The 17,221-nt window shown below is 31.3% G+C and overlaps 1 protein-coding gene across 1 annotated transcript in view; it reads left to right on the top strand.

The window, feature by feature from the left end:
- LOC127721140 (uncharacterized) overlaps window positions 1-17,221 on the top strand; it is a 66,870-nt gene that overhangs the window by 24,299 nt on the left and 25,350 nt on the right. The window contains exons 8-17 of the mRNA XM_052227813.1: window positions 5,561-5,617; window positions 6,117-6,155; window positions 6,386-6,451; window positions 7,574-7,618; window positions 8,190-8,288; window positions 10,877-10,897; window positions 11,434-11,550; window positions 12,223-12,255; window positions 13,474-13,494; window positions 15,774-15,908. Of these exons, the coding sequence (XP_052083773.1) occupies window positions 5,561-5,617; window positions 6,117-6,155; window positions 6,386-6,451; window positions 7,574-7,618; window positions 8,190-8,288; window positions 10,877-10,897; window positions 11,434-11,550; window positions 12,223-12,255; window positions 13,474-13,494; window positions 15,774-15,908 (633 nt within the window). The remainder of the gene's footprint in view (window positions 1-5,560; window positions 5,618-6,116; window positions 6,156-6,385; window positions 6,452-7,573; window positions 7,619-8,189; window positions 8,289-10,876; window positions 10,898-11,433; window positions 11,551-12,222; window positions 12,256-13,473; window positions 13,495-15,773; window positions 15,909-17,221) is intronic.

Here is a 17,221-nt window from a genome sequence, read left to right as displayed (position 1 = left end):
ATTATTCAGACGAACAATAATAGAATGAGTCAACTTGTAGAAGAAACATCTACTGTCTTAACGAATAACAATGCAAACATGTCGCTTGGTATTTCAGAAATGTCTATGATGCCAAATGCAGCTAACGATGCCATTGGTCAAACCTCAAATACTGATATAGAAGTGGGCACTACCGGAACTATTGCACTAACATCCATTAACGAAAATGTTAATGAAGCTGATACGTTAGAAAGTGTTGTAACAGATGCTGCAGAAAAAAAAATAAAAATTCAAAGTTCATCAGAGAGACTTATTGCGTCATCTAGTGTAGTACAAACCGCACAATCAGAATCAGCGTCTTCGGGATTAGTCACTGATGTAAATATTGGAAACGTTGACACCTTGACACAGATCAAAGGAATAGAGATAAGTACACCAAAGACAGCAAACAATACCCAGGTAATTGATGCATCATCTAAGGTCTCTATCGACTCTACAAATAGGACAACATATAGCTTGTCAACATCTGATAGCAATATGGCAGTCATACCGGCTAGTGTCTTATTTGAAGACAACACGTCTGTAACTGAATCGAATGATATTATACCTATTGGAGTGATGGATATTATGGGAAATGATACTGCTGATATGAATTATACGTTAACAAATAGCATATTCAACATAGATTCCAACTCATCTGATCAATTAGTTAAAGCTACTGTAGACAATTCAATGAATAAAAATGCATCAACTTTATATTTAAGCGGTTCAACTCTAGATGTAGACACAAATAAGAAAACCGACTTCAATTTTTCTATTTCTACAGATGCATTATTTGTCGACGTAAATAAAACCTCTCCTGATCAATTAATGACATTAGATACCGGATTGATGGATCAAATGCAACAACAGACGACAACACGTGGATCATCTGTCGGAATGGCAGAAAACCTGGCTGTCATGTCGATTATCGGAGGCGAATTAGGCGAAGGGTTAGGGGAGGCTGTTGGGATTGGAAAACTTGGTGGCGAAATGGGTGAAGGATTAAGTGAGGGATTGATTGCGGGAAGTTTAATGGCAGCTGCGGCAGGAGATTCAGCTAATACTATTTCTATGACAACAACAGGACTAGATGCAACCTATTTCGACACTGCATTGGATCAATTTAGGAACATATCTACGGATAACTCTAGCAATATAAATTTTGGTTCACAAGTCAACATTATAAATGATATTATCTCCTTGCATAATGATTCGGACTATTCGAATTCTAATATAACAGAATTTAAATTGAATTTGACATTTGATGATAATAATAACACAGAAATTATTAAAAGTATGACACTTAATGAGACAACCGTCATTTCAGAAAATGCTAATTCTATTAATAATGAAGCAACAAACAACATTTTGGAGATTTCAAATCAAATGGGCATGCCGATAAACAACGATTTGAGTATGATCCTCACTAAAAACAGTGGAATTTTGAATTTATCGTCTCTGTTTGATATAAATAGAACTGTTTCGGAGAACAGAAATGAGGTAACAGGTTATGCAGTTCTGTCAGATTCGGCCGTACGTAACAACGGTAAGAAAACGGATACTAAACAAATTGTTAATAAATATGGCGTCATATCAAGTGATATAGAAAATATAACTGATTATTTGAAGAATGATACAAAGAAATCAATCGGATCAAGAGAACAGATCAAACTAGCTTTTGGCAAAAAGATGGGTATTGCAAAATTTTCTTTTCAGAAAGAAACAAGTAGACAAAGTGAGAATTACAAATCAACAGATCGATTTAACGATTCAACTTACGACGAGCTTACGAACCAATCATCCGTCTTATTATCCAATGTTGAGGCGCCAGCTATTAAAGTAACAAAACTAACGGAAATTCGCAATGTACCTTTAGTAAGCGGAAGTGATGTTCAACAGACTGAAACTATCATGTACGACGCTTTGTCACCAGTTGTTTCATTGGCTACTGATATAAAGACGCGGAATAATAATTCAACAACGGAAAGCACAATAAACAAAGATACATCTACTATTACACAAATGAAAGCATCACCAGCAATCGATGATCTGACAGTGAAAGAACAAAATAATAGTAAATCTTTTGATATTTCTCAGAATTTCACAAAAAACGAGCAAAATGTAACCTTAATGAATACCGTTGCAACAAAGAAAGAATCAAGCTCAATACCTGACACCACCGCTTCTTTACAACTAAATACTGATAAAGACATAGAAAGATTATCAAGAGGGACTACAGAATTAGAATTTCTAAATCGAATGGAAAAGATGTTGCGATTTTTATCAGAATATATCGACAGTGTGAATTATCATTTTTACGGAGTACGTGCACAGCTTGATGATTATACAACAACTACCGGAACACCTGCTCTACCTGTTCTAGATTTACCAGCCTCAAACACACATGAATCAAAAGAACCAATATTACAAAATGTACAATTGGATAACACAGATAATGCTCTGGATGTGCAGTACGATTCAACCATGAAATCAAAAATACAGAACAGAACATTAAAAATGTATGACAATGTTCAAGATAAATCTAAACAACAGTTTGTAACAGTAAAAACAGTTTCCAGTGGTCAAATGACACGACAAGAAGTAGACACTTCTGTCAGCAACAGTACAAATATTACAAAATTAAAATTCGATGCAATTTCGGACTTGAAGGCAGAGAAACAGGTTTTAGGCCAAGATAATGTTCAAGACAATTCAAAACAACAGTCTAGTTCAGTTGACCGAAAAACAGTAACAGGATCGAAAGTAGAAACTTCTGTCAGCCAAAAAATAAATGAAGTGCAAAATACAAATACATTGGAAAACTCAATGATATTTCCAAACGATACAAATGAAGTTGATATGGTAAACAATAGAAGCACAACAGGAGAACAAATTCAAATTAATTCTTCTGCAAAAACCAATATATCAGCAGAAAAAGTAAACAATTCAAGACCAGAAGTTTTGACAATTGAATCTTCAATAATGTATAATGATTCCATAGACATAGCAAACACAGACTTGCTTGAAAGTAGAAGGAAATTAGATCGAACATTACCAACACCCGCTGCACTGAGCGAAAACGATACTGTTTTTAATAAACAAGATACAAATGGAACAGTTATTGCATATTTGACCTCAAATATGACTGTAGCATCAACATATGAAACAACTACTGAAATTCCAACAAAAATAGAGCTTTTAACGATAAACAAAACCGAAACAACCACGCAAAATGTTAAAGTCATGTCAGTTGATGTGAACACAACATCACACAATAATGTGACAGGAAGTATATATAACAATACAAGAAATGCAATTAATGAAACGTCGGTTTCATTAAGTGAAGCCAATATTACAGTTTCAGAAAGCATTAAATCAATAAAAAGACCTGAAATTTCTGTATTTTCTTTAAAGGAGACGATTTTAACAGGTACACAGGCTTCAATGTCTGGAAAAAAAACAGGAAGTGGTCGAATATTAGTGACAGACTATATCACGGAACCAGAAAAAAATGTAACTGAAACAATTACAAATGCAAACATAGCACACGACACAACAACGGAATACTCGACAGAATTAAGTTTATCTCCTACAACGCTATCTGATCTTATGGAGACACCAAACGTGTCAACTATAGACTCTTCGCATCGAAGTAAAACTACTGATGTCGTTGCACAAACTAATTACGTTGAACCAACAATAAGTACTAGAAAACCTTTCGTCGATAGCGCACAACCAGAAATAAAACCACCATCCTGGCTTTATGACGTTAATACAAAACCAACAACCTTGGCAAGGGCACCGACGAAGAATATTATGGATATTGTAATGACAGGTAGAAAATAGGCTATAAATTAGGTCACATATGTGGTATTCAAATTGTTCAGACAGCTGAAGTTAAATAATTAGAAGTGTATTCTAATCTAGTTTAATTCACGTATCGTCATGGGGAGAAATAAAAGACACTTGTGCAAATTACAAAATAGAATGAGAGGAGACTTCATGACAAAATTTCGGAATGCTTGTAGAAATGCATTTGAAAAACAAGTTTTGGAATTATGGTGCTCTTTCTAAAAAGTGCTGACTTACATTCAATTATTCAATATGGAAAAAATTGAAATGAATACTTAAAAATTATTTCCGTGTTAAAAAAAACAAGCTTGATATCAAAGCGACCAAAGCATGCATCTTTGCTTTAAATTTTTAAATTACCCGTCTTCAAAAGTTATCTCATTCTATTCTTATCTAATCTAGTCTACCTAAACTTGCCACTATTTAAATATGAAATCAAAATTCTTCATGTTCTCATAAACAGAAATTGTTTCGATAATGTTAAATATTTCTGTATGTTGTAGTTCTTTCTTATATTAACTATTTTATGATTTTTAAACATTGAGTATGTTAATAGATAAATCAGAGCAAACATATCTAAACGCGTTCATTTGTAGATGCTTTCATACTTTATATAAGTTTAAGAAGGTTAGAACTAAAATAAGTTAACCAATCCAAAAATATTTTAAACGTGAAATGTTGCATTAAAATACATTTTTATGTGATGGATGAATGACGATAATGTATGTATGTACTATTAACTGTAAACAATAACTGCTGAAGGATGTAGACAGAGGTAAAGGGGAATAACTAATAATAATCTTTGATACTTTTGCGTCAGTCCCTTTATAAATAGTATCGTAAGCATACGATTCAATAATTTTAAGTGAATAACAGCTGTCGTATTTCCTGTAAATATTATTTGATATATCACAATCAGGTTTATTAATGAACCGATTAAGTAGCAATGTTGCTTTAAATGCATGCCAAGTTTGCCTTTCTGTCTAGCAGATGAGGGTCGTCCTGTTTGTTTTGGCTTTGTAAAAACGCATGGACATCGTTATTCGATTTTCAAACACGTAAAATTAAAGTTGTTAACATGATAGAAACTTTCACTTCCTACGAATATCTTTTTTTACATATATAATCGATTTGTTGTGTCATAAGCTTTCGTTCTGTAAATATATGAAATGTATTATATACCAGAAAAAAGGAGCATTCTCGACATTCATATTTATATGACAAACATATTTTGAAATTCATCAAAAATACAATGAAGAAATGCTAGGTTTCGAAACAATTGGATAGACATACTGTAAGATCATTATTTAGGTTTTGTGTAATGTTCTTTGAAAGTTATACATTATTTCATTACAATGTTGTTTTGAGGATTATGGGTTTAACGTGTGTTTTGGGGTATATGGTTTTGGTTTCTTAAAACTTGTATGTCCTAAATGATTCTTTTTGCTTAATTTTTTATAAAGAAAAATTTAAAGTAAATCTCAGTACAAACATAAGCGACAAAAAGGGCAATGATATTATTATGCTTGGTTCTCATATTTTGTACGCAGTTAAATTAATTATTTCATGTTAACGTTTCTACCAATAAATATGTAACATTAGGACCACAAGAAAACATAATTTGAATATTCCAAGGTTGATATCTGACATGTATTCATGTAGTTTTTTTTTATTGTTTTTTTTATAGCTTCATCGCCTAATAAAAAAAGACAATCAAGTCAAAACACAAATAGACGATTCCAAGGTGAGTCTTCATTGTTTACGTCACTTTATACAACATATGATATGTTTCGTATTAACTAATATTTCATGTAGATTCAGTATAAAACGGAAGATACAGACCTTTTCTACAGTAACTATCTACAATTTTATCAAAATATAAATTAGCACGACTAAATTTAACCTCTTCTTATTTTGTCAGGACTATTTATATTCTATCTATAATGTACGTGTAAATGCTTAACTGCAGAATACGTTTTACTGAAAGATTTCTCTAATGATTCAACAGTTTTGTTGTAGGCTGTTACTTATAATAATGTTAGTATGACATTTTTGTGTTGCTTTAATATTTTTTACCGAAAATTATCGATTTAAGATTTGTTTTTTTAGTGTAAAATTGAGATAATGTCTCTTACATAGCATTTCGTCCTTGATGTATATTTTCTCGACACAACGTAATGATAACGAGGTCTAGTTGTTAAGAATGAACCGGAAACTTTCATATTTAATTCTTACTTTTGCAGGTATCGATGTTGCTGGTATGTCTAGTAAAATGGTTAGAGGTATGTTGATGTGGATTTTATTCTTGATGTGATATTCACGTGATCAGGACTTTAATAAAAATTAATATGTAAATGACCTGCCTTTAGTGTGTTTGAATAAATAAAAGTAAATACAATCACTTCATTTGTTAGTACGTTTTGTCATTTAAATAATAAAGTCAAAGCTAGATATCTGCATTTTTAAAGTTACGTGTGTGCAGATAATCATGGTAGGGTATTCTATATTACAGATGTACAGGCACCACGACAAAGTATACAACAATCACAGTCTAACAACGGGATGCAAAATTTTGTTGGTAAGATATTATGTCCTTTAAACAAATATGTTTTTACCAAATTACAATAAACAACTTTTCGTGAATACATTTTTAAGTATTATATTTATTTTCGGATTTTCTATCATGGTTCATGTTTCCATATACTGTAAATTCAGTAATTATTGCGAGGTTTTTATTATTGCGAATAATTCAACTGGGTAAGTAACGTCAAAATAAAAACTCGCATTCCGAAATGTGACACATATATTTGCATGCAGTTTTTCCTGTCATCGCATTAACTATTCTCACATTTTAATCCGTAAGGTCAAATTCGCAATAATAAATGCACGTAATAATTTCTGAATCTACAGTAATTGAAGATTTAAATTAGACATTAATAATCAAACGCTAACATTAGCTAATTTATAGTACTAACAGAGGCGACGTGCGTGACATGTCGATTAGCAACGTGCATTTCAAAGTACCTTTTAAACTATTAACTTAAACAACGGAATGCTATATTTTGTTGATAAGAGATTGTGTCCAATGAAACATTTGTCATCTCAACTAAAGTAAAATGAATTATTATCGCGGATACTTGTTTTTATCGTAAAGCCCTGTTAAGTAACCCTTTCCGATTTTACATCTTTGCCGATGTATTTATATAAATGAAGATCAAATTTGGCATATTCGTGACTACCATTATTATTACTTGCGGTATCTTTCAACTCTCCAAATTTGCATAAATAAATTGATTGCCAAAATAAGTTGGTTTACAGTACCCACGACTTAATTGTCTTTCCGAACATCTTACGTGTACTTACATGACACTCGATACCAAGGTGGCATTTAGAACTCATAAATCGATGGGAAACTGACAAAACAAATAAGTCGAATATAACTGCCATTTGTAAAATACAACTTCGGCTTTAAAACTCAGGCTTAGTCTTAAAAATATTCGTATCATTTATTTTGGTTGCTTAGACTTGTCAATTAAAGTAATAAGATATTTAATTACTCTATTAAATAATAGGAATAGATTGTCAAATAGTTGTCTTTACCTTTAATTGTTTTAGATATTGTATTAATATGTAACTTCAAAATGCATATGGTTTTTCCTAAACTTTGTTTTTAACAATCATGATTTGTTGTTTGTTGCAGAAACATTATCAGCTGGACAGAGGAACGCTTTATTAGCGATGTTAGGTAAAATATTTGTTTATTCTTTTATAATGAGTGATTTTGACCTTATAAGTTCTGCAAACAAATATCGCATATTACTTAAGTTTTCTGAAAGATATATTTTTATATCAAAATACATATGATTCCCAGACTTACTGTGTGCTTGATGGTACATCCTCACAAGGTCACGAAATTGAATTTAACAATGTTTAAATTCCCAAGCTTTCTACCGTTGACCATCGGAAATCAAGCTTACATACATCGTATATTATTACAAAAAAACTATCAGATAAAACATCACATGTAATTTCGATCTAAAGTAGATTTATATCGTGAATGTCTCTCTAGATTGACCTCTAAATTTGAATTAAGATTCCCTTGTTCAAATCAGTATGAAAGACAAATCTGAGATTACATTAAAACATAACAACACAAACACCACTTCTCTAATACAAATTTTACTACGGAGGTATTAAAGTATTCAGTCGGCAAATATTATTATTTAGTAGCTATGCTATGTTAGTTCCAAAATCAACGACACTACTTTTATTCACCTATATTTTATAACATTTGTTATCTTTTTTTAATATAACAGGAGCACCACCAGCGACAACAACACCAAAACCGACACCACCACCAGCTCCTACGCCAGATCTGAATGCTTTGAAAATGAAAATGATGCAAAGCTTACTTAGTAAGATTCTATTTTTTTTGTATTTATTTCCAAGGATATGTTTTTTTTCTTTCTAAAAAGGAAAATGATGAATAGCTTACTTGGTACTGTTCTGTAACAGAACGCATTTTCGAGACATGTTTTTTATTCGCGTGCAGCCCTTTTAAGCGATTTATGTTGGTGATTTTCTAATTTAGCTACTAAATTTGTATCAAAATATGTATAGTCGAATAAATAAATCGCTTATAGAAATTATGTGACAACAGTAATTGTAGTATTCTTAAAAACAATTCTTTTTGTATGATGTTACTGTATAAACAAAACTCACCAAAGATACCAGGATTACAATTGGTTTTGCCATTTGATATATATATCTACATGTATCAATGTTACAGCAACTCTATCGTACAAGAAAAATTGATCAGACATCCATAGACTAAGTCTGTTTGACTTAGCAAAAATAGACGTGTTGCATGTATAGATTTTTCTAAAAAAATCTTTATTAATCCATTTCAGAAAGTTTTTTTTTTTTTTTCTCTTTGTTCAGGTTTTGTATACCTAGTAACTAAAATTTGTAAAACCGTTATGATAACTATCCATTTACAACTTTTTTTTACTTTTTAAATGTGTATAATGTATTATTTTATGACATTCTCGTTGTCAATTACATGTACCTCTTTTTATGCGACAAATTGTCTGCTATTCACTTAAATATCACTTAAATATTTAGAAAGCAAGTTTTACGTCGTTAAACATGAGAAATGTTATACTTAGTTTTAATGTCAATTCATGTTTTTAACAAGTATAGGTGCTATCAACAATTGTAAACAGCAAATTTAGTTTCGGTTAGAATCTGTTATCGTTTAACCTGCACATGAAATTCACCTCCTCCGGTTTCCTAAAGATTTATTTTTTTCCGTTTGGTTATAAAGGTCGTCATATGTTTCGGTACTTATTGATATCTTAATATTTTTATTTCGAGCTTAAAACATTGCTTTTCCAAAAGTTTCCAAAGGCACCAACAGTGCTAAACCTTTTTTTTTTTTGCTTTGAATTTTATTGCTTTTGATAGTTGTTTTACATTTAAGATTATTTTTTAATTTTCTATCGTCTTGTTTTTTTTCTTTTTGTTAGTACTGGTACAAATGATCGTACATTAGGATTCTAGGCATAAATACAAAGGATATATAATTCTCAAGATAAATGACTTTTCATAAGAATATTACGACTTTGAATTGTCGTTATATTTCCAGTGACTTATCTTTTGAAAAATGTTTTACAGAAAAAAGTAAAGGGTATACATCGTTATTAAATGTCTATGTTTCAGATAGTCGCAGATCTTCCATAGATCCAATGCAAGCAATGTTAGGTATTCCGCTTTGCCACTATGCTTTATTTGAATGATCCAGCTTAATACGTTTTGTTCCACATCTTAACATTTCATTGAGTAGTACACCATCCTTTTGCAAATATTTATTATGCGTGATGCAATGATAATGTAAAACACGACCTAAAGGGTGATGGGTGTCAATGCTTAGTATTTCATATGTTATCTTGATTTATTCGGAGCTTTTGCTTATGTTTTGGAATATATGTATTAATATGCCATGTATTATTCCGCTAACATCAAGAAGTATTCAGTATTGGAGCCTGAATATGGAAATTAACTATATTAATATTATCTCATTCTTCTCCGTACATTGAACATGCATCTTACCTAGATTTTGTAAGTTATGATTATACACACAATTTGATTCACTTGTACATGGCTCTTAATAAGTGACATTTAAGCAATTGAGTAAGTAATATATTTTGTTAGTTTAAGGAAACGGAACATGTTAACAAAAAGTATAGGAAAGGCTTCAAGTCTTGTACACCAGACGCGCGTTTCCCCTACAAAAGACTCATCAGTCACGCTCGAATAAAAAAAGCTAAAAGACCAAATAAAGTATGTAATGTGTCTGCAAAACATGTTTTATGCCTGATCTGCTGATTTAATGACAACAAAAAGTGTTCAAATCGTACAAATTTTGTCTAAAAACTGTGTCCATTACACAAAACATGTCTGTTCTATGGTCTCTTTGACACATTCCCCATTTCCATTCTCAATTTTACATCAATTTTTATAACAGTATTGTGGCGGGAGTTGTATGTAAAGGGCTTAGTTTTAGTAAATAGAGAAAACACTATGTATAAATGATGCAGACAAATCATTAGTCGGTAATACGTTAAGTCACATCTTGTATTATGATTATACTTTATTGACAATCGAGCACAATATAGAGGAGAAGAGAAAGGTAGAAACAAATTTGGGTTTGAAGTAGAGTCAGATTAATTTTCGACAAGTTAAAAAGGTCTCGCAATTGTATCATTAGTGAAAATAGAATTAGGCAAGTTAAGGTGCATTAACTCTGTATAACTACTGATATTACTTTTTATCTAAACAGACGGGAACACAGATATATTTTACTCCCTATCTTTGAATGTTTTGAGAGCGATTGATTACCCCTTCTGTTTCTGATCTGACGCGTATTACTTATATTCTGGTACATATTGTTCAGACTATTTTAATAAAACAAAAACTTATTCGTATCTTATTTTCATTTCAGCAGCGGCCATGTCTCAAGGTGGTAAGTAATTGTTTGAAAGTTTTTGATCTATAATTCAATGGTTAGCAATACGAGTCAACAGTGATTAACCGATATCTAAAACTAGTAAATCCATTTTGAATATACAAAGCAAGGTAAAAAGACCTAGGACTCAAAAAGAAGCGATACTGGATGAGTCGATATGATAAGAATCTTCAACTAAGCATATATCATCCCCTTGAGATACGGACTATTCAAAATATGTCGCGACACAGTTAAACAATTCATGGACAAAACAACCGTTATGGTATCTTAAGATCAAAGATTAAAACGTAAATTGTTTTACTAAATATCTTTACTAGTATATACAAAAATAGTTGTCATTACAGCACTTATCAGATATGGAAACAAGAGAAATCAGCATGCAATTGTCATTCTTAAAGATTATTCCTTGCATTTTCACAGAACTATTAGTGCATTTAGTTCGTCCAATAGTTTTCCTGGTGACTAATCATTAAAAACAAAAGTCATTTCCTTAATCAATAATTTAACATAACAACATGTCATTTCTTTTTTAGGAGGAATGGGAAATATGGGCGGTATGAATGGTATGAATGGCATGGGCGGCATGGGCGGTATGGGCGGTATGGGAGGTATGGGCGGTATGGGAGGAATGGACATGAATGCACTGATGGGTAAGTTATATTGGCATTTGTTAACGTAGTAGTATCATTATCATCGATCTGTTTGCTAGGAATATGTAACTTTGTTTGTTTTTTCGGTAATTTGGAAATTGGGAGAAAAAACCATCAAACATTGTTTCAAAAAAAAATATCAGCTTGACAAAAACAGAAGCAGAAAAGAATAGAAACATAAGATCAGAGAAAAAAGTACAATTCTTATTAAGAAATAAAATTTGTTTAAAAATATGAGCAAATTGTGGGTTGTGCAATAAAAAAGCAATACAAATAGTTATACGTGTAATAAAACAAACAACAAACGCCTCATTGATCTTGTTGTACCGTGCACCAATCGAGTGCGGAAAGTCGTGGCCTACCTTGTCAAACCAATAACTTGAAAATTAGAATTCATTGCTTCTACACTAAGCACGCGGCATTTAGCAGTTAGAGCAACGACATGCTGGCTCGGATTAGAAATTGTGTAAACAGTTATATTCTGCGATGTGTTAACGTGTACATTAGCACGATTAAAACAAGTTAGCGTGTCGTTATAGTAAAAGATGCTTTAATATAACATACAAACGTCTTCACGTCCTGGTATGAGTGTAATATCATTCAATATATTAACAAAGTTTTAAAACACACTGCCCGTTACATTTTGTATAATATTTCCATTTTATTTTACAGAGATGATGGGAGGAGGTACGACAGATCCTGGAGGTAAGTTTCGTTCAAAATAAATTTGTTGTATACAGATGGTACACAGCTACTTTTGTATGTGTACGCTTTAGTAATATTATTTGACATACTGAAAACGTACCATTCGGTGTCTGGTTAAAGGTTGTCTCATTGGAAATCATACCACATCTTCTGATCTTTATACTAAATACTATTTTAATTGTTTAGTACTGCGAAATTATTGTACGAAAACTAGCATACAAGCTATATATCACTTAATCAATTGAAATATGTTTAACTTATATGCTCTCACATGCTAGTTTAAATATAAATTAGGTCAAAAGTTTAGACATTTACTCAAAATATTGGTATCTTGAATTTTTTATTCTTGGGCAGAATACCTAACTTTAAATTTTAATTTATAAACACAAGGAGTTTTAGTAAGAACATTCAAAATATCTTATTTTAATAAGTATGCTCTTGTTTGTGTAACAACACGTCTTAAAAATCATTCATATTTATTTTTTTTTATTTTTTATATATGCATTTATATTTATTTTTTTTAAATCCATCGGCATAATTTTCATACAAAATTGGCACAAACCATTTTCCCACACAATGAAGCCAAGTGTTATTAAAAAACTCGCCTTTAAGCTGATGATTAAAGTCTTCGGAATATACATTTTATAACATTTGTCACATTGCTACCTCGCGAACAATAATATTTTACATTATCGACGTTATTACCTTCCGTGTAACAGAACAGTATGTCCTTATGATCATTAAAGACTTTAAATTGATTAAGTAATATATAGCTTGTACGCTAGTGTTCGTAAAAAACATCACCGTGGTATCAAAACTGTACCGTATTCCTTCCCTTATTGTGAAAACGTAAGTCGATCATTTTTTTTTTATCTTTACTTGGATAATAAAATTGTCATTTGCGTAAAAATCTTAAGTAAATTTGACTTTTCACACGTATCCGTTGTGTACGGTCATGAGTTGAAAGTGTTTAATATTAAAATATTTATTCTTTTAATTACATTGACTTTTAGTGTAAATAAAGGGGGAAATGCAAGACACTATTTATTTTCTAATCGTTCTTTTTTTAACGTCAAATGAGGACAAATTCAGGATTTATTTTGGGACGTGATAATTCTCAGTCTTAATTTCAATGGGAAATCACGGAATTTCATTGCAACCAATTTAAAAGTTGTTAATTTAGAATAGTCAATATGTATAATTTACATGTTTTAATAGAACGTTCTGCTCAACTTCACGGTAGGTTACATGGCGTACATGACAAGGCTAATGGCGCCCATACTTAGTGAAAACATGGCTGAACAAAAGGGTATGGGATCTGTAGTCAAACCTACTGTACATGATAACGATATTCACATTTGATAGTTAAGTTCAAATTAAAAGTTCATAAGACAATTTCCTAATATTGCCCTCTTGAACACAGTCTAATGATCAAGCCCATTTTTTTAATTTCTTTCTTTTGGTTTTTTATTGTTTACTTAATAATTTCTACCTCTTTTTATCATCTTTTCTAAATATGTCTCAAAAGATACCAGGAGCATTCCGGAAATGTTTCTTTTCTATGGCTTGTTTCGATCCAGTGTCAGAAAGAAAACTAATTTGAACATCAAGTTTATCTTTGCAAAACATGGGACTTTGAATTATTGCCATCAAGAATCATTGCTAATTTTTACGTTTAAGACAACTCGACTTGCATCTAGTATCTGAGAATTCGTTTAAAGCAGAAAAGCACATATATAAAAAATATAGAACAAATGTGACGGGAGACACCAAGGGGAAATTATCGTCTTTAGAACTTTAATTTGGCTCACAAATATATTGCAATTGAGGAAATAGATTTCTACCATCAATCCAGTTATACAACATTTGTATAAACATGATAAAGCGGATAGAAACTGTATAACTGTCTACAAAAAAAATATAACATCTTTATTATAATTCGATATTTACATTTTTAGCCAAGCATTTGTCAAGTGTGACATAAATCTATAAGTTAGAATTTAAAACTTAAATGTTTTGCTCCTTGCAGATTTCATGTACAGTTTTTCAATAGAATTTGCAGAATGCTATTGTTATAAAATAAATATACGGCTGCTGTTTTGCCTGCTCTTGTACAATATACTTATATCGACATATCAATATTATATGAATGTAAGACTGAAATTACAACTCTGCTGTTTGCGCACTCCGAAATATCTGAACATAGAACTTAATATTTACAGATTTTTCACTCTTTGGGGGGAATGGAGGGGTTGGGATGGAGCGGTCTATACAGTTTCTCAATTTATTGTCATCTTTATGACTTGAGATGTTTTAAAATTCATTATTCAATCTGTAGCACAATTAATATAGCTACCTAAATTTACTGAATGTGTCATATTTCTTAATGTTGCTGAATTCATTGCATTGGTTATGTCAAAAAGGGGCAGAATTACTTATTATGACACAAAAACTTTCTTGTTCGAACTATACGAATCTGGCTTGCGTCAATATATTTTCAGTTCAAAATGTATTTACTGGTGTAGAGCATATGTTATGTTTGGGGTATTTGAAGATTGTAAATTGTGGATTGTTATGCATTTCGTACATTATTGGAGATTTTGTCGTCAATACGTCTAACAATAATGGACAAAAATAGAATGTTTTGTTTTGTCATCTTTTTTTTTTTCTTTTTTTTTGTCCACCGAATCACTTTCAAAGCTTCATAACACTTTCCTTTGTTTTGTCTGTATAAATGAAATTAAATGAATGATTTTTTTCAAAATTGAAAAGCAACGATTATGATCACAAAACCGCAGTTTCGATAATAAATTTGCGAAGTTTAAAAATATTCTATTCAATTTGAAAAGCAGCAGATGTAAGACGACTGTTTCCATAAATGTTCAGCTAGGTGGTATTTTTACATTACCATTTTAATGTTATTCATTTAAAACATAGCTAGAATGTTACTATTGCTTCATACATTGTAACTAGCTTTACTTTTATAATTTTCTGGATTTTTTAATGTTTTAAGATATTTGCACATTTTCCGATGATTTTCTTAAAAGCATGTGTTGTAAATGGCATCGAAAAAATGATCAATTGAATTTAAAACACAATACAATATGATATCTAAATATCGTGCTATGTTTTTGTTTCTTTTTTTTTTTTTGGTGTCCAGTCACAAAATAGCAAAGTGAATGACTCAAATGGGTTTTGTATGACATACCAATGTTTAAATCTTGATCCTTTTTTGTATGACATACCATTGTTTGAATCTTGATCCTTTCATCCTTTCTTTGTATGACATACCAATGTTTGAATCTTGAACCTTTCTTTGTATGACATACCAATGTTTAAATCTTGATCCTTTCTCTGTATGACATATCCATGTTTAAATCTTGTTTAAATCTTGATCCTTTCTTTGTATTGCTTACTAATGTTAATTTAAACTAAGTTATCATGTTTGATTTTTATTCTTCTCTACCGCTAATGATTATATAGTCTGCAACTTTGAACATATCTTTGATTGTTTACAGAACAAATGACAAGTTCTAGGTTTGGAGGTAGAATGGGTAGTGCAGGTCTTGGTGGAAGAGGAAGAGGATTTGGACGTGGACGTGGAGGTGGAGGTGGAGGAAGAGGCGGAGGCGGAGGTGAAAATTCCCAAAGAGGTAAATATTAATTCAAAATATATACTGGATAAAAAAGAATACCAGCACTTTTTTATTGCAATATCTTTAAGTGTAAACCTTTATTACAAAGTTTTTGTGGAGTAAAAACAGCAACTTATGGTTTATTTTCCTTGTTTAAAGAATTTATTTATTGTTATGTTTAGGATTATAGTGTATTTTTTAAATGGAATATATAATAAGTATTTGTTGCTTTTTCACTCAGTATATGCAATACTTTCAATGCACTTCCAATTGTTTTTTTTTTTTCATTTGTTGGGGATTCAGGTACTTTTATAAATAAATGATTGAAATAGAATTTTAAATTCTTTCGTTTAATGGCAGCTTTTGTCAGCATAACACTTAGTTTACAAAGAGCCAGTGTCAGTTTAATTGAAAATGCCATTATTGTGACATGTCAAAGAAACGTCGTAAAATAACTAGAATTATAAGCTCAAAACATTAACTTCCATAACGTAAGCTGGTACTATGAAGGTCTTTAAAAAGTGTCAGCACGCTATGAACTTGTAAAATGGTTCCAAAACATTTATGTATACGGGACTCATTAATAATCATTAGATCCCGGACAATATATAGATGTATTTGTTAACTGACCAATTGAACAGTGGTTAACGTTAAGTTGCAAATATAAATTGCAAACTAAGCAGTCAACATTGTGTTATAATCTTAATCACTATGAAAACAAACAAACATGTCAACAAAGAAAAAAATGGCATATAGACACAGCACATAAGCAAAAAGGAAATACAAAAATACAAAAAATTACCATAGCACAATAACACAATAACGAGATTTATAAGTACCGAGCCATGCCAAAAGGATATTACCAAAAATGGACTAAATAGTGAAGGTAATAATTCGCAAAGACAAAAATGAGTGCGTTATTTGTTAAAGAAGAGGGACGAAAGATACCAGAGGGACAGTCAAACTCATAGATCGAAAACAAACTGACAACGCCATGGCCAAAAATAAAAAGACAAACAGACAAATAATAGTACAGATGACACAACATACAAAACTAAAGACTTAGCCACACGAACCCCACCAAAAACTGGTCCGCTGGAAGACAAGTCATTCCACTATATCATTCCGAATGCGAACCCAATCTGCTAGTCGAGTATGGAGCACATAGTCTTTTATTTGACACTGTCGAACCCCATAACGGCCGCAGTCGAGTTGACATTGCTACATATACCATTAAAACACCTACATGATTCTGCTGTGAAATGTATCAGACTTATTGTATAGAAAACAAATACCTTTCGGAAATATTTATAAATTTTAAAATTTGTACT

Source organism: Mytilus californianus, unplaced genomic scaffold, assembly GCF_021869535.1.
Source record: "Mytilus californianus isolate M0D057914Y unplaced genomic scaffold, xbMytCali1.0.p SCAF_12, whole genome shotgun sequence".
In the NCBI taxonomy this organism is placed as follows: Eukaryota; Metazoa; Mollusca; class Bivalvia; order Mytilida; family Mytilidae; genus Mytilus; species Mytilus californianus.
This window is presented reverse-complemented; position numbering and strand designations above follow the sequence as displayed.